Source organism: Eurypyga helias, unplaced genomic scaffold, assembly GCF_000690775.1.
Source record: "Eurypyga helias isolate BGI_N326 unplaced genomic scaffold, ASM69077v1 scaffold15932, whole genome shotgun sequence".
Lineage (NCBI taxonomy): Eukaryota > Metazoa > Chordata > Aves > Eurypygiformes > Eurypygidae > Eurypyga > Eurypyga helias.
In genome coordinates, this window is record NW_010236780.1 from 14,993 (window position 1) to 36,423 (window position 21,431).

Here is a 21,431-nt window from a genome sequence, read left to right on the forward strand (position 1 = left end):
AGAACCAGAGAGTTAAAAAGACTGGAAATCTCCATCAGCTTTCATAATCATTACCCCACTGCCGTAGAAAGGCACTTTTTAATCTATAAATATTCTGCTACATACATTTAAGGGCCAGATCTATGAGTATAAAGGTCAGGGTAGGCAATGAGTGATTAAGAGGAGGGTTTTGGAAGCACTATAAAGTAGCAAATCAGATAACTAATTTATGTTTAACTTTTTTTCTTGCTTCTGCAACTGCAAGCAAATCCTTGTACTTTTTAATTCCCCAAGCACTCAATAAACTATTTTCAAGAAAACCTAACTGTCTTCTCTTGCGGAGCTCCTCTGAAGTACTTGTGTCACAAGGAAGCAAGCACTTGGGATCCTAAACTTAAGACATAGCGGACAAACTTTTTCTTCCAGTTTAAATGACCTTATTCAGGAGTTGTTCCCATTAAAATCATGTTTCGGGTCCAGGCTGTGGTACACGAAGGAAAAAGATGGGTGTTTATCATGTCCAGTGGGTATAGTGTTAGCCAGGGGCTGCAGTACAAGAAGCTTTTACTTTGGAGGAAGGGTCACAGCCTTCCTGCACAGAAGGATACCACCCTTCCCTCCCCCCCCAAGTTACTGAGCTCAGTGTTACAGCAGTTCTCTCTGCACTCTTCAAATGTGAAGGCATAGTACTAGGGCCACTTCCATTTTTTAAAATAACTTATGATACATAATTCAAAAAATACTGTACAGAAAGAAAAATTAGAAAATATTTTCCTCCTTAATGTGAGTAAATGAACAACAAGAGGATGGGGAGCCATCTCTAAGGACAGATGCATGGTTGCAGTAGTACAAGCACTTGCTTTCTTTTCCTGGCCCTGTAGGCTTTTTTATTAAAATAAAACCAACAAAACACAACACTTCAAAGTTTCCACTTGCTACAGTTTACTATGTTTCATGGCTGACCGTTTATGGGATCTTTTGGATAGTTTTCCATACCCATATGCAAGAAGAGCCAAGCCCAGTACTCCAACTCCGGCAAGAGCAAAAAGCACGTACAGTGCTACTTCTGCATTTTGTGATGTTAAATCTAATCCCAGAAAGCGCACGCTGCCAGACAGTCCCGGGGTGGTGTCTGTTGGGGTCACTGTTCACGGGAAAACAAGAAGAAGGTGTTAGTACCCAGCCTGGGGTGAACTCTCCCTCTGTGTGTGTCCTGCTGCTTCCTGCCTCTCCCAGGCTCTCAAGGTTGCTATTCAGTATGCTGGCAGTAGCTCTAATTCTTGTGGATCAGCCATCGACCCAATTCCAGCTCAGACTAGAATCATAGAATAACAGGAAGGTTTGGGTTGGAAGGGACCTTAAAGATCATCTAGTTCCAACCCCCCTGCCATGGGCAGGGACACCTTCCACTAGACCAGGTTGCTCAAAGCCTCATCCAGCCTGGCCTTGAACACTTCCAGGGATGGGGCATCCACAGCTTCTCTGGGCAACCCGTGCCAGTAAAGGCACAACAGGCTGGTAGTGTAACTCAAGACTCCAGGAGAGGCAAGTATTCCCCAGCAGCCATGGTCATCCCCAAGAGCTGATGAAAAACTGTTATTTAAAAACCCCGCACTAATGCCGGTTGCTGCGTTTTGGAGACAGGCACATATCGGGGTGCTATTGCACAGAATTTGGTCACAGTTGTGGTTTTGCATGCAGAAATGACATAATTCCACGTGCACGTCCTCAGTCGTGACAGACTGATGACTAGTCAGCGTGCTGCTGGAGCCCTCACAAAGAGTACTGCAGAAAGTGGTGGTGTCTCTAGAGCCCACAGATCATGGAAAGCTTGTGGGGTTAGAACACACACACGCACGATTGCCGCTGCATTCCTTACCTTCAGGATCCAGGTCCAGGCAGGGATGTGGGCCCGTTGCTGGGTCTGGAAAGCCGTTGCAGCTTATGATCTGTGAGTAGTGCCGGGCAGAGGCCTTGGGGCTCCGCGGCAAGCCAGGGTCGGTGATGTTGACGTGGTAGAAGCCAAACCTTTCGTCGAAGCCCACTGCCCACTCGAAGTTGTCCATCAGCGTCCACGCGGTGTAGCCTCGTAAGTCGACGCCGTCGAGCACAACGGCTGGCACGGGACCGGAGAGAACAGGTTGGTTGTGCAGCTGGGTGTCAGGAGGCACCACCACGGGGGCAGCAGGGTGCCAAGGGCGGTGAGGTTATCGCCCCCTCGGCCTTACGGGTTTTGCCGTCTCCCCATTCCCACCTCCCTCACGCGTTGCCCTAGCTCGATTGCTGCGGGGTAGCTGAGCTCCCAAGTTACAGCCAGGGTAGCTCAGCCTGCCAGCACTGGAGACTGCCTTTCTCTGCTCCAAAAAAATCAGAGTTTTTGTCCCATAAGCAAAGGTTTAGCAATAGAAAGGAAAGCCATCAACATGTTTAAACAAGTGCTTGTGGGGCCTTGCTGCTAAAGGCAGCAAACCAGCACATTCTGAATAGCTGGCTGGCAGCTCCCGGTACATCAGAAGAGCAAACTGAAAAAAGCCCTTCCCCGATGTTTCTCGGCCCCTGCTGTAACTGAAACCAGTTTGGGTTGAGGGTTTTTTGGTGGTGTTTTTTTAAAGACGCAGTTTTCAGACACAGCAGCAGTCGAACTAGAAGCCAAAGTAGGTGCTTCTCCTGCCAGGTGCAGCTGCACAGGGAAGCTGCGGTTACCCTACTAAACCCAGGGTTGGTTCTTCCTTTAGGTCACCTTTCCCTGCAAACTGTGGCTACTCATGGCCAGTTTCTGCTAAACCCAAAGGCTCTCAGAAGTGGATACAGAGTAAGCCCGTGCGGGTGTGCAACGTGCAAGTCCGATGGCAGCGGTCTTTCAGCTCTTCACAACTTGCTTCGTACACATCAGTCCCTGCTGCTTGCCAGAGGTTTGAATGAGCAGATTTAAATAATCACTCTTACCTTTCAGTGCTTCGTTAATGTAGCTCCGATAGTAATGTGTTCGCCAAGTGTCGTTGAAGTCTAAGGCTCCCCTTTCCGAGATCCCGTTTTCGGTCACGTAAATCGGGGGGCTGTTGTACTCTTTCTTTATCCATCTCAGGAGCTTTCGGAAACCAAAGGGCGTCACCTTTAGCCAGAAGGAACCGGAGTTCAGCCAGCTGCGGTCGGTCACGGAAGCTACACCCCTGCGGAGGAGACACACCGATCAAAGGACTGGTCCCTGTGCCTGGCACCTCACTGCTGCAGGGCTGAGAAACGCAGTGCTGTGCTTCAGCAAACCAAACCAGAGGTGATGCTGGTGATCAAGGGACTGGTCCCTGTGCCTGGAGCTGTGCCTGGCACCTCACTGCTGCGGGCTGAGAAACGCGGTGCTGAGCTCCGGCAAACCAAACCAGAGGTGATGCTGGTGCTCACAGGCCGCTCGAGAACACTTCTCATACTTGGCTTTACAATCACATTCTGCTTAAATCAACTACAGCTGGGGATGTGATGTTAGCTCCAAATCCTTGTCCTTTAACACCATTTCTGCCGTTCAACACAGAACGCAGTGCTTGAGCACACACAGTTGCCATTTACACCTACGTCCAGCAACGCAAGACTGAGCCCGGTGTCATTCTGCGGGGCTAAACCACAGGGGCTGGGATGCAGCAGCGAACGGAAGTTACAATTTCATATATTCTCTATGGAAATGATGTAGAAAACAGCTGATGTTCACCCCTGTGTGTGGTCCCACCGCTACCTTAATTCTCTTCAGAAAAACCAGTACGCTCCTATTGTTTACCTTTTGAAGCTGGGGAAAGAAATTGGTATCTAAATAAAAATCTTGACTTACGTATACTTTAACATGAAGTGATTTAGCTATTTAGGCACTGCACTTACATTTACCCCATGTGGTGAGGGAACTTACAACTGTTTAACAACAAATGGAGCAGTATCTGTAAACCAGGGTAGTCTAGCAGCTCAAACTGCAGATTGGGGGCAGGAAATACGATAAATACTGTTTATGGCTGATCCAAAACCATTAGGAAACTCACAAGTGCAGATTCCTTCCTCTATTAGATCCTGTAATTTTCTTTGTGCTCTTTTAAACATTAATGTTTATCAACAGGTCTGTAAAAATGTTGCTGGACTTCTGTGAAAATAACAGTATCACAGACAACTGTTTGGGGATATTTTCCCTATTATTGGTTATAGCAGCTTAAGATACTTGTCTCACGGCTTTATCTGCTATCAGTTTACATTGCTCAGTTGGCCCAGGCTCCAGCTGTGCATCCTTTGACTGATAATTTACATTCTCTCTTACCTGTCAGAGTCATACGACAGGATACCAGTAGGGTAGTTTACGTTGTATGTCAAAACTGTAGTATAATGATTTAGACCAAAGTAGTCGTATGTGCCTTTAATTCTTTGTTTTTCACTTTCAGTAAATTCTGGAAGTCTGCAATAGAAAACAGAGAAAACAAACCTCTCAGAATGTTAAGTCTTCTCAGGATTTCCTTTTCTTTTGCTCTTCCACCCCTCCTCAGTCCGACTGTGTAAACCAAACGAAGCTTTTGCTAGAGCATGCTATTCATGCTGCCTGCTCTAACGCTCTCCCAGATCTTCCACTGACTGGAAGAGAGACACCTGATGGCTAGAGGTCCTGCTCATGGTCAAACAAGATATTTGACCTCCATCCTGCTTTAAGACAGGAAACAGTGTTTGCCCAGTCAGGAATGTGTGTGGAGGAACTGGTGACAACCGTTTTGGTTGTCATGTGCTTACCAACCCTGTGGAGATCCAGAGCTGCAGCGTTTGCGAGTGAGCTGTCTCAGCCCACCACCCTGCCAGAGCGTGACTAGCTCTGCCAGAGGGAAGCACGAAATGGGGCCTGCTAGCAGCCTGTGGCATCCAGGGCTCCTGTCCCTGCTCAGGGGAGCTGTCCTGGGCCCCCCCTCAAAACACTGTACTCCTGCATGTGTCAGAAGAAGTGCTCAAGAATGCAAACGTTTCGGACACATACAGAAGCATAACTCAAATCTGGAAAAGACCTGCCTTTGCTGCCGAGCACACGCTGGCTCTTCCACTGTCTCCCTCATTTCAAAACATTTTCAGAGGGGAATGATCAGGAATAGCCCCAGATCTAATATACCCCATCAAATCGCTATTAAAAGTCAAGAGGGGGAAAAAAGTGGCTTCCTTGTATCATAGAATCACAGAATGGTTTGGGTTGGAAGGGACCTTAAAGATCATTTAGTTCCAGTCCCCCTGCCGTGGGAGGCACCTAAAACTATGTGCCTAAAAAGGGAGAGAGAAGGAAAAACATTCATGATGGAGCACTGCTAGCACAATAGGGTTAAGAATAATTAATGGGAATGGAAAACAGGAAGCAATTCAGAGACACCAGAGGGTTCTCAGTGCTGGAGTTCAGGAGATCATTTAAGGAACAGCTGAGACCCATTTCCCATGGTCAGGCAAAGCACTGTGCATTTACTGTATCGCTCTGAGCTGCCAACTTATTACTTTATTACATAAAGATATGGTATATTAGTAAATTTAGTTTGCAAGAGAGATAAAGATGGGAAACGGGCAAAATGTACACTGGGGTTTTTCTGTGAGGATATGGTAAGATTTTTACAGTAACATTGCAATAGAATCATTGAAATTTAGCACTTCTTTCGGAAAAGCAGGTTTCAGCACATAAGTACAACAAAAGCAAGTGTGTGCCTGGGCTCTTACCGGGACTGGCTCAGACCCTGAGCCAGACTGCGTTCCCGAATCCTTGTTTTCATCTCTTCGTTATAATCGCCGTTTTTGAAAATGGGGTGAGCAAACCAGCCTAGAAGAAACTAAGACAGGGAATAAGGGAGAAGGATAAATCATGTATCAAAACAAGGGATTTAACCATTCCTCTTCCCCTGCTGCTTTATAGGTAGTACCTGAATGTATAATGAACAGGCCCATGGAGATATGCAGGGATGCCCAGTTAATTAATAAGCTTTTGGCACTGCACTCATATTTGGTCTCATTTCTGTTGCACACTTGGTCAGCTACCAGAAGAGGGTGATACATTTCCTTGCAGTGGTGCCTTCCATGCTGGCATGGTGAGATGCTGACCTAGGTTTTGGGCATCTCCAGCACCCAGGATGGGGGTGCCACCATGAGCAAACCCAGGAGCAGGGGTGTCTCTGTACCTGCAAGTATCGTCTGGCAGCGTTGATGTCCTCCTGGCTGTGTGGGTTCCTTGGTTCTGCCCAGTCAGAGTTGATGGTAATAGAGATTATTCCTCCTTGTTTTGCCCGGTATGTCTCATTGTAGAGGTGCCAGGCTTCTGCGTGGGCCTTTATTAAGTTGTGCCCCACCACATAAGGGGCTTGCCCTGGCCGAACAGAGATGCCTGCGGAGACAGTGAGAGCACAGGCAGTGGAGCAGCAGTTCCCAGCTTTCCCATCACCTTATGCCCAGGTTAACACAACACCCACGGCACCCAGAACTGCCCACTGGAAAACGAATGAATGTGCAGCACCTGGTGCCCTCAGCCAGCCCTGGGCTGGGATCACGGCTTAGGCAGAGACAGCTGAAGGCGCAGCTGCAGCAGGCAGTGAAGGTGCTGTGCAGCACCCCCCTTCACACCTTCCTCCCCTTGCACCAGGACACGGGCTGGCTCAGCTCTGCCCGCGCAGAGCTGCCAGCCCCAGCAACAGGCTGCTGCCGCCGGTATGGAGAGTAGAAAGCTGTGTGCTCAGGCCAGCTGCCATCCCTCCCCTTCCCCTGGTTCTGCCCTGCAGCTGAGCTTGACTCTCCTCCAGCCCTAAACCTTTTCCACAGTCGCTGGAGCCGCTCTGAACACACGGTCTGCTCCAGGCAGCCAGTGTCATCCGGAGGCTGCAGAGGGGTGGATTAGAGGAGTGGAAGGAGAATAGGCCTTGGAGAGGACAGGCGAAGTGTAAGAAGGATCCATTCACCATCCCCCAGCAGTCCAAACCCCATTTATCCCCACCATGCCGCTTCCTTGCTGTACCTTTGCAAGCCCCCAGCATCTGCTCTGCTTGCAGCACAGAACACAGCTCTGCCTGCAGTGCTGCCAAGGCTCTGAGGTGATGCCCAGCAGTCTTACCTGGAGCAGCTGTGCCAACGCCATAGCCTAAGTATGCAGTGTTGTAGGGTTCATTGAGGGTTATCCAAAATTTCACTTTATCTCCCAGTCTCTGGAAAAGGAGCTCAGCATATTCCTTAAACCTCTGCACTATAGTATCGTTCTCCCACCCACCGACGTTCTGCAGTGCCTGTGGGAGGTCCCAGTGATAAAGAGTGACCTGTGGGGAAAGCCAGCAAGAGAAAGGACTCAACCAGTCACTCAGAAATAAGGACAATAACCCAGCCTCATTTATGAGCATAAATAAACAGTGCTTTGAGCTGCAGCTATCTGTTCCTAACAGTTTGTAGTGCTCACTCATGCACTCAAATAAAATACCTTCCTGCAAGTTTCCTTAGGACATGGGGACATGACTCGAACTGTAGGGGCTGCCTGATGGTGAAGACGAAGATTTTACCAAAACCCACCACCACCTTGTGCTCGCAAGGACTCATCAGCCAAGAAGTGCTGTGCCTGCACTGACTCTCAGGTGAAACACAGTCCAATACCTGTTTGGGCTGGTACCTCCGTTGGAGCAGCCCAGAGCAATGCCATGGAGGCACGGGTTTGCTCAGGCATGAGCTGATGCTTGTGTAGGTACTGCCCCAGTATGGTGTGCATGTGTTCTCCCTGCACGGGCCAGGGCTCGCACTCCTGCTCAGCAGCTACCAGGGCAGAAACGTTGGCCACCTTCCCTTCTAGGGAGCCAAAACAAAGGAAAAGGTTTTTTTTTTCTTCCAGTCATCCCAGTCATTCTATCTGTATTGTCTCAATAACAGATAGAGTAGCCAAATGGCAAAACTATGAAGAAATCAATAAAACAGTTCTACACAACAAAAATCCCTGTAATTATCTATACTCTTACACTTGTTTATCCTACCTGTAAGTAGGGATAGGTGACAGACATTTGAAGAACCATCTTTAAATACACTATTTACAACATTCTTTTCCCAAGCACTTCCTAACAGTACTGGTTCAGGTACTCAGTTCTTACAAAAGCCACTAATTTCTGCATTAAACTCGCATTTGGAAGGACTGTCCCACAATAGTTACGTTACACCTACAGCTTAACTTCACAGGTGATGCATTAACCATAACACTCCCAGCAAGGAACTCCAGTACTCTAACTTACCAGAGCCTGCTGGGCTCAGCATGGAGTTTCTTAAGGAGCTATAACTCAAAAAAGCAATCATATAAAAAGTGGGAGTGAGTGCAGACAATGAAGGAAATGAGGAAATTAGAAAAGCCAAGGCCTTCCCGATTCCGCACGTACACTATTAGCAAAAAGTGGTTCAGAGAAAGCAGGGGTGAGCTGCTGAGTGGAGGAAGATTGCCTAGTGATGGGAACTGCTCAACCACCTTCTTGCCTTGGTGTCCCTAGTTAAGCACTGCTCCCAGACCGCTGTGTGGACCAACGTGGTTTGGGGAGGACAGGGGCAGCCGGCAGCATACAGAAAACAGCTACTTGTGTCCAAGTCTGTGGAGAGTGGTCAGATTCATCAACAATGCTGAAAGAGCTGATGGGGAGCAGTAGGGAGGTCACTCTCCATCCTACATGGAGACCTACATGAAAACCATGCCCATCCATGGAGCTGCCTGACTCCTTAGAAAAGAACAAGGTTACCCCCATCTGCAAGAAAGGCAAGGAGGAGGATCCTGGCAACTACAGCTTGGTCTGCCACACCTCACTCTCTGGAAAGATCATTGAGTAGGTCCTTGTGGAATCCACTTCCAAGCACACGAGGGGCGAGCAGGTAATTGCAAAGAGCCAACATTAAGGCGACCATGCTCTTTCTGGGTAGTAATTTCTAACATATCACTATATTCCCAGTTCATTTGCTTATGCAAAAGCCGTGTTTCCTTGCGGAACACAATGTACAACAATTCCTCTGTGGAGAAGAGGATGGATGGAAACACACACACGTGTGCTGAGCATCAGACTGGGTTCTGCTGGTTTTTTGTTACCTGAAAGTTACTGTTTTTAGTTACCTGAGGCATAATGTTGGCTGCCAGAAGAGCATCGATAAGCCTTTCATAGTAGTTCAGTCCCATTTCATTGATGTATTTGGCGGTTCCATCTGGGAGAATGCGGGACCAGGAGATTGAAAAGCGATAGTGAGACACCCGGAGACTTTTCAGCATTTCCACATCCTCCTTGATCTTGTGGTAGCTGTCACAAGCTACATCTCCAGTGTCATCATTACTGATTTTCAAGGGAGTATGAGAAAATTGGTCCCAAATGCTAAGTCCTTTTCCATCTGCTCTCCATCCTCCCTCAATCTGTAATTGAAGAAGGGGGAAGCTTGTTAGTAAACCCCAAATTTAGGTCTTGGCCTAATTCAGCCTGTTAGTCTTTGTGGCACCACACAACAGTTTGACTTAGCAGCTTAAGACTAGAAACAGTAATGTTTTTGCTGCCTGGTAAGACCTCTTGGGCCTCAAGGCAAGACATATTCGCAAAGTACAATGTCACAGAACAGGTATTGTTTCAGTTCACCCGCTGCTCCACGTTGGCTGCCTCTTGGTGAAGCCCATGCTATCATCTCGATTCCTGCGGTATAACCACGCCCTTAAGTATCTTCCTCCCTTTTACTGCAGTCGTTACACTAACCCTCAATTAAGGTAAAACCTTATGTTAGAAAAGCTGTAAGTGTCTAACCCAAAATGAATTAATGGTTCACAGGTACTTTAAAAGGCTATCTCAGTTTCCTAACCTGATACGCTGAAGTTGCTACACTCCACCAAAAGTTCTTAGGAAACTCTCCATATAAAAATTCATCTTCTTTTGGCAGCGGGATACCATTATTGCGGATGATTTCGGCATAGTACACAGCAGAGCGCTTTGGGGTTCTTGGCCTGTTGGGATTGTTAAAATCAACTTGGTGCAATCCAAATCTTGGCTCATAACCATTCAACCACTCGAAGCTATCCATGAAAGACCAAGTGTTATATCCTCTCAGATTAACACCATCCAACTTGTAAGCTGAAAGACCAGAAACAAACAGCATCAGTGGTATAATCACACGTTAAGTGAACCACAAGGAATTCACATTCAAACACATACACGCTTCCAGCTTCATAAAGCTGGCACTGGACAACTAAGATCATGAGACTCTTCACAGTTGGAGGATGCAGAGTGCAAACAGCCATATAAAGACATCATAAAAAGAAACATTATGTTTATATGATGTGCAGAATATTTAAAGACTGGTATCAATTGCTTTTAAAACCAGTCCTCAGAGGAAGAAAGCAATCAAAAATCTAGAGAGGAGACACACACACACCATCAGAACAAAAGCAAACACTGGTACCTTTTAGAGCTTCATCAATGTATGTTTTGTAGTAAAATATCCTGGTATTGTCATCAACATCCGAATTGGTCTTTATCCCCACCCCATTCTCAATTATGTATATTGGGGGATTCCCATATTCTTCTTTGATCCAGTTCAGTAGCCTCCTCAGGCCCCAGGCCACAGCTCGATGGTCAGTAATAGCTGAGGTAGGCCAGGAGTTGTCAATCTCTGTTAAAACTTCCTGGTCATACTCATAAGAGAAGGGCTTCAGCCGGGTCGTTGCATGGGTTACAATTTTGGAGGTGTAGGTGTTGAAGCAGAAAACATCTGCCGTGCCCCTGATGTATTCACGCTCCTCTGCTGTGAAAACTGGCAGGCGAGACGACGGCAGGTGCTGAAGCTCACTCCTGTTCCCAACTTTCCACTTCATGACATCGGGGTAGTCCCCATTTTTGAAAACGGGGTGTGTAAACCACCCCACCAAAAACTGCAGGTACCTGTCTGCAGCTTCTATGTCCCTGGGGTTGCTCGGTGTCTTCGGCTCAGCCCAGTCAATGTTGGGGCACAGAGCAATGACTCCTCCCTGACTCGCTCTGTATTTGTCATCATACGTGTGGTAGACCCTGGCGTGAGCTTTGAGTAAGATGTGAGCAACCCTGTAGGGAGCACTGCCAGGGTCATTGACGTTGGGTGGAAAGGCCCCAGCGCCGTAGCCAACCCAAGCAATGACTTGGGGTTCATTGAACGTAATCCAGAACTTCACCCTGTCCCCAAAGGTCTGGAAGCAGAAGTCGGCAAAACTATCGAAGAGGTCAATCAGCGCGCTGCTCTCCCAGCCACCGATGTCCTGGAGAGCTTGCGGCAGGTCCCAGTGGTGGAGAGTGACGATTGGAGCGATGTTGTTTGCGACCAGGCCATCAATGAGACGGTTATAGTAGTCAACTCCATGGCTGTTTATTGAGTTGTTCCTTCCGCTGGGGAAAATTCGAGACCAGGACAAGGAGAACCGATAGTTCTTTACCCCTAAGGCTCTCAGCAGGTAAATATCTTCCTCCACCTTGTTGTAGCTATCACAGGCTATATCTCCATTATCATTATTCTTTATATTCCCTGGGACATGGGTGAAGTTATCCCAAATGCTGGGTCCTTTGCCATCAGCATCCCAACCTCCCTCTACCTGGTAGGCAGAAGATGACACACCCCATGTAAAGCCCTCTGGGAATGTCCCATAAAAGTACATGTCCCTCTCAAAGTCTGTTTGAGATGAAAACTTCTGCCAGACAACCTTTGCCTTGGAGGGAACTTCTGATGCTGGTAAATTCAGCAACTTTGATGGCATGGGTAGGTCAAACACCACCGGCGTAGATAATCTGTCCAAGACCTTGGATGGGAAACCGTTCTTTTCAATAACACTGGAATAGAAATAAGCAGATGCCTTCGGAGTCCTCGGTCTGTTGCTATCTTCAAAATCTACGTGATGCAGCCCAAATCTTAGGCTGTATCCCGCTGGACCTTCAAAGCCATCGACCAGGGATCGAGCAATATATGACCAAACATCAACTGTGTCTAGTTTTACCGCTGTCACAGAAACAGTACAAGACACCGTTACTCATTTGAACATTTTTTGAGTACAGCACAGCACAACATAAGCACCACTACTGAGGGTAACGGTGTCACAAGCCAAACATCTACAGATGGTGTTTTAGGCAAAGAAAACCCCAAACAATTAGAGTATCTGTCAAGAAAAGCAGTCAGCTCTGTAACAGGAGCTGTTCAAATGCTTAATGATAAAAGTGCTTGAGAAAAGAAATATCAGTCAAGAGATATGTGAGTACAGGACACTCGTGGCACTGTTATCCCTTTTCCTGTGTTCTTGCTTCCCAGCACAATTCGTTGATTCAGGTATATGGTGCTCTGCTAGATTTAACACTATAGTTAAACTGACACATAAATGTATTTAGTGCTTGCCTATCTTCCTTGAACACAAGAGTTTCTTTCAGCAGAGCAGTGTATCTAATACCAGCAGAGGCAAGTCCAGCATCCTTCCTCACATTGCCTACAAAAAAGTCCTAAATCTCTCTTCTTCCAGCAAAGTTCACTTCCCATCTGCAGCCCATCATCTTTACTTCTGCTGAGGCGTAACTGCACTGTTACACTGTTTTTTCCATCGCTCTTTCGACACTCCTAACAGTATGTTGAGAACTGGGTCAAGAAGGTCAAATGCTGTATACTGATGACAAACATATTTAATACAGCATATTTAATGAAGTTTTAGTGACAGTAATGATTTGTGTATCTCAAGAGAGTATCAGTCAAATCTCTATGTGAAATCTCAACTCTATCTGTCCAGAACTTGTCACTCATATTATTTTTATGCCAATCTGTGTCTTTGCCAAGATACTGGCATACCCTGAACCTTGCTCAAAATGACTGAGACATAAATATCTCCCTAAAAATTCTAACCTGAAATAGCACAGGATGCTGTCAGTTAGAGCTGCTTAATCAGTAAAGACATTGTTCAGTCCTGATCGACGAGACCTCTGCTGGCAAGAGCCTGCCTGCAGGCACATCATCTTCAGGGGAGCTGAAGTACATACACACTGTTCTCACAGCGGGGCTGACCTACAGGATACATTAGTCTGTATATATGAAAACCTATTCCTCTCTCTGAAAAGGAGAGTTCTGTATCTCGACACCAGGTAGGGGGAAGTGCATGAGGTCACACTACATACACAACAGGCAGCTGACCTCCTGTCACAAAGCGAGTGGTGATGTGTTAAAGTTAACTACCATGGAAGCGGTAGAATAACTGGTGACCATTATTAAAAAAATAATAATTTTAAATTCCTCCATACCTTTCAGAGCCTCGTTGATGTACCGGCGGAAATAATCCACTCGCAGAGTGTCATTAATAAGATCCCCCGCGTCTTCTGTTGGCATACCATTTCCTGCTATGTAAATTGGGATCTTTGTTCCTGTATATTCCTGGGACACGAAGTTCAGCAGCCTTCTTAATCCCCAAGGGACCACACGAATCCAAGAAGAGGCCGTCGGTGGCCAAGAAGGATCTACATGCAAGGAGAAGTTCCCGATGCTCTCATAGCTTGGTGTGCAGGTCCCACTAGTCACGGCGCTGACCAGGTGGGAAGTGTAATGGGAAAGACCAAAAAAATCGGCGGTCCCATTCACCCAGGACTTCTCCTCTTCTGTAAACAGAGGCAGCTGTGCAACTGTTGTGGAGCACTGCTGGTTGACTTCCCGGATCTGAGCCTTCAGGATATCTGGGTAATCGCCATTAACAAATATAGGGTGAGCAAACCAGCCAAGCATGAACTGCAGGTACCTCTCAGACGCCCTCACGTCCTCAGGGTTGGTTGGAGTCTTGGGTTCAGCCCAATCCGAGTTCAGCACCAGCCCCACCTTTCCCAGTTGCCAAGAGCGGTATTTGTCATTATACAGGTGCCAGACCTTGGCATGAGCCTTGAGAATTGTGTGAGCCACCTGGGGACAGAGAGCAGAGGAACATGTGGCACAATGCTTTGTACAAGAACTCCTGAGCATTGAGATGATCGCCACGTGAGAATGTCGTCTCCATCCAAAAGGAGAAACCTTGACAGAACAAATAATCACAGCCAGAGAGTATAGTAGGTTTTGGATTAAGTGGAATAATCTGGCTATCCATCAATGCCACCTTTCAGAATGGAAAAATAAAATAAAGACACGAGCACCCATTAACTACACTATTTTGTTTTGGCAAGTATCATAAACCCAACAAGCAAATACTTGTCTCAGAGGCCACATGAGGCTTGAACTAAAGAACCGTCAGAGGAAAACAACACAACAATGGCAGCTGTGGGATTCTAGTTATTCCTGTGTCCTACCTTGTAAGATGCTACCCCTGGGTCTGTGATTCCTGGAGGATGCTCCCCGGTGCCGTAGCCAGCGTAGCTGATAACCCAAGGCTCATGGAAGGTAATCCAGAACTTGACCCGGTTCCCAAAAGTGGCAAAGCAGAAGTCTGCATAGTTTACAAAAGCATCTATGATGCTGTCGTTCTGCCAGCCACCGAGAACCTGAAGAGCTTGTGGGAGGTCCCAGTGGAACAGGGTCACCATGGGCTCAATGTTAGAGTCTAGCAGGCGGTTAATCAATCGGTCGTAATAGTCAACACCCTTGGAGTTGATGTTCTCGTTGGTGCCAGTGGGGAAAATTCTAGGCCAGGATATAGAAAATTTGTACAGTTGGGGATGAAGACCCCTAAGTAGGTAAACATCATAGCTGGTTTTATAGTAGCTGTCACATGCCACGTCTGCTGTTTGGTTCATGTAGACATGACATTCATGCCCAAACTGATCCCAGATGCTCTCTCCTTTCCCATCCTCTGCCCAAGCTCCTTCAATGTTAAAGGCACCTGTGGATGTGCCCCAGAGAAAACCACTTGGAAAAACGTCCTGCAGAAAAGAATCCCTCTCCAGTTCAGACTGTTGAGCAAACATTTCCCACACCGTTTGATAGGAGGAGCGAGGGGCAACAACAGCATCTGGATTCTCCTGTAGAGTATTTGTTTGGCTGGAAATAGAATAAAAAGAAGTCACAATCTCCAAGGTGGATGCCAGTGCCACAGAACTTGCAAACATGGACCATAAAAGCATTGTTTGCTTCCTGTTCAGCTGACATAAGCCACATAGGGCATAGTTCCTTGGCCATCAATCCAACCTACTGCCAGGCAGATGGAGGCGGAGTGCAACGAGTGAACTGCGGCGCAGCTCAGGAACTATGAATTGAAGGCATTTCTTTGCAGGTAGGTTCATTACAGCTATGTCAAAGGGGTAAACAAAACCCTTGCAGTATGTAGCAATTTCATATGCTACAACTTCTCTCATGAGTGTCCATAGCATAAACTAAATTAATCAATCCTGCTCCTGTAATCCTCAGCACCTCCCTGAGCAATGACATCTACATTTCTATAGGCCCAACTGGCTTCTGTCCTATAAAACCCTCTATTTTACTTAATTTATTTGTTTGGGTTTAACTATTTTGCTCTTGAAAAGCACAGAAGCCTTGGAAAATGTACCTGTAACTCCTGGCCTGAAGGTGCAATCAGGGTACCCAAGGATGAGAGTGTGGAAAAGGATTGCACTGCCTGTACTAGTCGGATACAGGATTGCCTGTAACAGCACGAGACAGGGCTCAGCAGAAAGGCACTCCTTTCCAGTCCTTTCAGTAGCTGACAGCAAACTTCAACACGAAAACTGTCTTGTGTCTGCCTGCACATAGGTTACTAGAGGACACCTTTTTATTACAGTATCTGATTTAAAGGACAAAAACTGTACCTTAGATCATGAGATGATAAGTCCAGTAACTCATTAACATCATATCCAATCATACGTGTCTCTTCTTTATTAATAGCTGAAAACAAACAAATGGTAAGTGATGACTTAGGTGCCACGGACTGCATGACACTCCTTGTACCTACACTTACACCTCCAGAAACAAGCCGCTTTTCATAACTAATAGATATCTTTCTCGGATCAAATATGTTGGTTTTTTATTAGATATTTACAATTTCATGTTAAAACACGATCATAGAATCATTTAGGTTGGAAAAGCCCTTTAAGATCATCAAGTCCAACTGTTAACCCATCACTACCAAGTCCACCACTAAACCACGTCCCTGAGCACCACAACTACATGTCTCTTAAATCCCTCCAGGGATGGTGACTCCACCACTCCCCTGGGAAGCCTGTTCCAATGCCTGAAAGCTCTTTCATTGAAGAAATTTTTCCAACTATCCAATCTAAATATTTCCTGGTGCAACCTAAGGTTGATAAAAATTATTAAAAGCTTTGGGGAAGATTCCCTGCTTCCCCTTCCTCAACACTCACCATCCACCCTTAATTTTCCAAGAAGGCTATGAAAGAAACCGTGAAGTTATTTTATCTAATAGCAGCAGTCTGGACTGGACAACTTTGAATTTCCTTCCTAACTTGCCATGCAGAGCTTAGCTAAAACCCTCTCCTCCTCCTTGAAATATGTCACTCACCTGTGACAATGGCAGCTACTGTTGTGAAAGGATTCTCTTCCATGGAACCACAACCAAGGAACTTCAGACTAAAAACCAAGATCTCTGCGTCCTTCCAGACATTCTGCAAAACCAGAGACTTGTATGAAAAGAAGCATCAGCCACCTAGTAGATGTGTGCTCTTGGCATTTCTTGCTTTGAAGACAGAACAGGAAATACCTAGATGACTGAGAATGGGTGACAAAGTTCTTCAGAGTTAAATTCATAAATCAACAGAGTGAGTACTGTTTTTCTGTGATCCAAAAAGAAGGCCAATGCAAATCAAAGCATGAAGACAGACACTTTCAGGGTTCAACCTGTCAGTGGAAAGGCATCAGGTATTATGACCTTTTTTTGAAAGCTGACTTGGTAAGCACCTGTTGTCACTCCAGATTTTTAGAATAGCTGCAGCATGCTGGGACCCTAAAGAGAATGAGTCCCACGTGCAGCTCCTTATTCTGCTTCTCAGCTGCTGGATGACTCTCGTCTTATGGATTTTAAGAATGCAATTCACCACCAGAGGTTTATTATCAGGCATTAGCCTATAGCATCACTACCATGGTTGCTGCCATGTGATCCAATCCTTTCACAAACTCATCCTCGTTGACGTTTCTAGTGCTGCCTCTACCCATGAGGAGTTGTGAAGTCTGGCAGTGCAGTTGCAGATCTCATGCTAGAATAAATGGGTGTCTTGTAGTGCACAGGTATTAGCCTAACAGCTTATCAAACACTTCGGATGTGAGAGAGAATGTTTTTCAGTCCTGGACAAAAGAATGATGCCATTCCAGTGGTTACTGCATCAATAATAAGCACTGACGGAAATGATTCTCTCCAGCACTTTCAAACACCTGTTTTTAAGTCAGAATAACAACAGAGAAGCAAGTGAACAGTACGCAGCTGTTTCCTAGTGTAACTCTTGTCTGAGCTGTCACAGTAAATCTGAACTGTTTAGACATGCATCAAGAAACTCAAAATTCCCCTTCTATTTATGGTTTGTTGTCTGCTGCTATATTTTGAACACTGTGCATGATGTTACCTGGAATTCACTCAGTTTCTGGTAGAAGTCAGTTTCATTTCCGCAACAGTACTGAAGGCTGAGAGACAGAAAGTCTACTGAATCCTGGAAACAAGAAAAGGAAAAGAATAATTCTGGAGTGAAATGCATTTTTTCAGGTATTATGATAAAAATATATAAGATTATAAAATATTTAATAAAGACACACTGCTGGAGTAAGAAGCCATACAGCTACATGGAAACCCTGGACAATACAATGTGTACAAATTGGATACTGTATGGGAAAACACATTTTGTGTCTCTCCTTCTAAACAAAGTAAAACCTAAACGGCTAAAGGAAATTCTAGGAGTACTTTCTGAATTTAATATTAAAGATACACAGTTGATTCTTTAAATAGTAAGACCAAAGTCATCTATGATTAATCAGACAGAAACCTTTGCAGCTATGTGGTTCAGGTAGGCCTTATCAATAATCCTTTGGGGAAAGTCCACTTCAGAAGTCTTTAATCATTCCAAACTATAAGTGTTATCCCACATAAAGTGATCAAGTTCAAGGGAATAGATAGTATTCTTTTATAAACCAGCTGAAGTTGGAAAAAACATGATAAGCTTTCAGCTTAGTTTTCAGTCCAAGGGTTTCTTCTAGTTTAGTCAGCTCATCTAATAACATCTTCCCTCTCCCTGCAAACCACACCTTGCTTCTATCCTTGAAACGCCGTGCCTACAATGTTGCTTACCCTGTTAGTAAATTTTGAAGGATTGTGAATACAAGCCAAAAACCTTCACTGTCATTTGTTCCCTACATCCTATGTCAACATCCTCTAGGTGAAGACAACGACTAATGGGCTTGGTCTTTAAGGATGTCATCATCTTTGTGGAGATTACGTTCCCCTCACACTGTGCCATCCTCGTGCAGCTGGATCATTTTTAGCACAGCTTTTAACATAATCAGCAGATTTTTTTCAAATAGTGGTTATTTAAAATAAATTATCTTTCTTATTCACTGGTGCATTAAGCAGACTTGCAAAGAAAATAACAGCGGGTACACTTTTTGCAGATGCCTTGTCATTTAAGCATGTATATTGCTAATATTGCCAGTTATGAGAGCAAATATTTCTCCATATATCTTAACCAGTGCTTACTAGCCAAGAAACAATGCTGAAGGAACTTTTAAAATCAGCAAGCTTCACATCATCAGACTAATAAAAGAAGTAAAATTTACCAAATTGGTTAATTAGTCAACTTGCTAAGATTTTATTTAACTTGCAATAAATCACTTGATCCCAGACATAAAAACAACTTAATAAAATCAAATTTATATCATTTTGGGAATAATTTCTATTAAGATGTTACCTGAAGAGAAGCTGAAAGCAATCCTGATGAAGCGCTATCCAGGACATGACCCATTTCTAAAGCAATGGACAGCTTTCCACCTTGAAAAAAAAGAGGCAGTCTATTAGTAGTATGTTAAGGACAGATTAAAAATTATAGTAATTTTAAAATCAGTTGGAAATTTTTGAGGCAGAGTTCAAAGAATCTTTGTCAAAATGTATCTTGTCAGGACTGCTCATAAACCTCATAGCACAGTTGCTCGCAGGATCATGGATCTGAATACAGATGTCCACTGAGTGCCCTTCCACTCCAGGAATAATTCTAAGTAGTATCTTTAATTTTTATGCCTTTGTAGTGGTTCTAAAGCGGCTATTTTTTAAAATCCATTTTGTGCTGGATGCTGCCGAGATGCTGGGATGCCAGGAAGTTGGGGGGAGGACAGGTTATGCAGGAGGGAAGCTGAGCAACCTCTAAGGGCTATCACCAGATAGTGTGAGCTGTACTGAAAAGTATTGCTGACAAATGCAGGAATGAAAAATGAATAAACAAAAGTTTGAAAAAAAGATATGACTCAGCAAGCTCTACTGGTTGTCTGCCTGGGACAGAAAAACCCCAAGACCAAAGAAGGCAGACCCAAGAGGACAGCTCCTGAGGAAATCCCAGGTACCCATCATAGGCAAGGTGACGCTCTTGCTCTGTGTAACGCAGGCAGAGTTAAGACTTAATTACTTTAAAACCCCAGTGTCTGCCATGAGGAAAGTCAAACAGAAGACATGGCAGTCTTCCTCACGCTATTTATTATCTCACAGACAGCTTCTTGTGCCTTGTGTCTTCATGGTTTGAGGTACATTTCAAGAATTTTTTAGTCTGTCCTCGCTGTGTCAGGAAGAGGTACAAAAATTCCATTATTATCCACAAAATAGCTTCATTATTATAACTTGGTCATTGTACTCAGAGAAGAGAGTAAGACTACATTTGAGTAATTTTAAAGTAATTTGTAACTGATAATTAATTTTCATTTTAGATTAAAAAATAAACATTTTGTTTCATGTTGCTTTATTTAACTTCGTAAAGGTAAATAAAACTTAACTTTGTAAAGTTAAATAAAACAATTACCGTTTGATTAAATGAGAAATGTAATTTTAAACAAAACCAATCATGGTTTAAGTGGATTTCATCAACACATGCAAAATTTCCACCTTTTAGGTAGAAATAGTTGAATTTGACCTGATTCTTCAGCTAGATCTGGACCTCCAAAGCTGTATTGTTGGGAACGCATCATGTCTTAATGGAAAATCCTGCGCTCATCGTACCTAAGAGGTTATAATCTTGTAAAATACCCTAATCCTATAGCTCAGCTGCTGACTGATGGCGTGATCTTCCTCTCTTAGCCGAAATGGTAGCAATTGCAATCCCAGTTTTCGATGATATGGAAATTAGTAATAAGGCTTTTAAAAAGAGATGACAGGGCAGGAATCAAAGATTCTGCCTAAGGCTCAATCCCACTTTTATTGTACAACATATTTAAGGTTTGGTGTGTGAATAGTATGAGCCTACAGTTCATCGGGGGATCTGCTGGTCTTTAAACTAAGAGCACATGGACAACAGCCCTTAGAGAAAAAGCATGTAAAAGTACTATAATGTTTGGGTTTGAAGTACTAGTTTCTGCTGCTCAAATTAACTGGAGGCTATTTAATACCTCCCTGATGCTTAAAATATTAAATATAAAGCATGCACATGTACACATGTATATTATCCCCAAATATTTTTACTGTCATATCAAGTAAAACGCAATTACCAGTAAAATATAAAGCAATTATCAAAACAAGGGATTTGAAGGAACATATTACTCAAGGATTTCTACAGAATTCCAAGAGCACTGATTGCATATTCACACAGAGATTGCATGTAGCAGTTACCATTTAAACCCACCACAAAGTATTTGCAAACAAGTCATATAAAAAAATCCCTCTCCCCGGTCTCCTTACCCGCTGGAGAGTATTTCTCATGGTAGACGGTGTAAGCTCTTTCATGAGCGGCAGCGAGGGCCTGGGCTCTGTACTGGGGCTCATCGTAAGGCAGGCTGTTCAGGATCTCCGGCAGGTCGCTGAAGGTGAGCCACACATCAACCAGGTCCCCAAAAACACGGAAGCTGAACTCTGCATATTCCACAAAAAGGGCAGCAAAAACCTCAGCTTCCCTACCCATGGCCTGCGCAGCCACAGCGCTGGGGACACGCTGGTGATGCAGAACTACCACCGGCCTGAGGGCTGTGGCAACCAGGGTCTCGAGCAGCTCCTGGTAGCACTGCACTTGAGCTTCGTCTGGCTTCCCGGCATCTCCCTTCGGAAGAAGGCGCGCCCACGGCAGGAAGATTTTGTAATGCGTCACCCCAATTTCACGAAGGTGGGAGAAGTAGCGGGGCAGCTCAGGAGCCACAAGCCCTTGTTGGCACAGGTAATCGTGGGCTTCAGCCACATCAGGGGCCTGACCTTCCTCATGTAAGACCGGGTTCTGCAGACGCAACCTATGTACTGACCCGCCGGGTAGAGGTCCAGCAACGGCAATGAGATTCTGAGCAAATTCCCAATCTACCCCAAGGCTAGAAGAAACTAACAGAAAGAAGGTGACTGCCTTACAAATCAGCTCCAT

At 45.1% G+C, this 21,431-nt stretch overlaps 1 protein-coding gene across 1 annotated transcript; it reads right to left on the reverse strand.

Moving 5' to 3' along the window:
• Positions 1-914: 914 nt before the first annotated feature.
• LCT (lactase) lies at positions 915-21,431 on the reverse strand. The gene is made up of 17 exons (XM_010147227.1): positions 20,768-21,431; positions 18,801-18,880; positions 17,469-17,552; positions 16,415-16,517; positions 15,675-15,780; positions 14,253-14,940; positions 13,227-13,872; positions 10,390-11,949; positions 9,793-10,061; positions 9,068-9,358; positions 7,061-7,259; positions 6,138-6,340; positions 5,683-5,792; positions 4,268-4,402; positions 2,926-3,149; positions 1,859-2,095; positions 915-1,123 (listed from the first exon to the last, which is right to left on the reverse strand). Exons 1-17 carry the CDS (start codon positions 21,429-21,431, stop codon positions 915-917), a joined length of 5,808 nt encoding a protein of 1,935 aa, XP_010145529.1.

What these genes read in the sequence shown, in the direction of transcription:
- LCT (XM_010147227.1), bottom strand. Translation starts at nt 21,431, where the DNA reads ATGGAGCTGATTTGTAAGGCAGTCACCTTCTTTCTGTTAGTTTCTTCT. An exon ending in CAGCCAACATTATGCCTCAG is followed by an intron (nt 7,260 to 9,067) that starts GTAACTAAAAAC and finishes CTTTCCCCACAG; the next exon opens with GTCACTCTTTATCACTGGGA. An exon ending in CTGCCAGACGATACTTGCAG is followed by an intron (nt 5,793 to 6,137) that starts GTACAGAGACAC and finishes TCCCTGTCTTAG; the next exon opens with TTTCTTCTAGGCTGGTTTGC.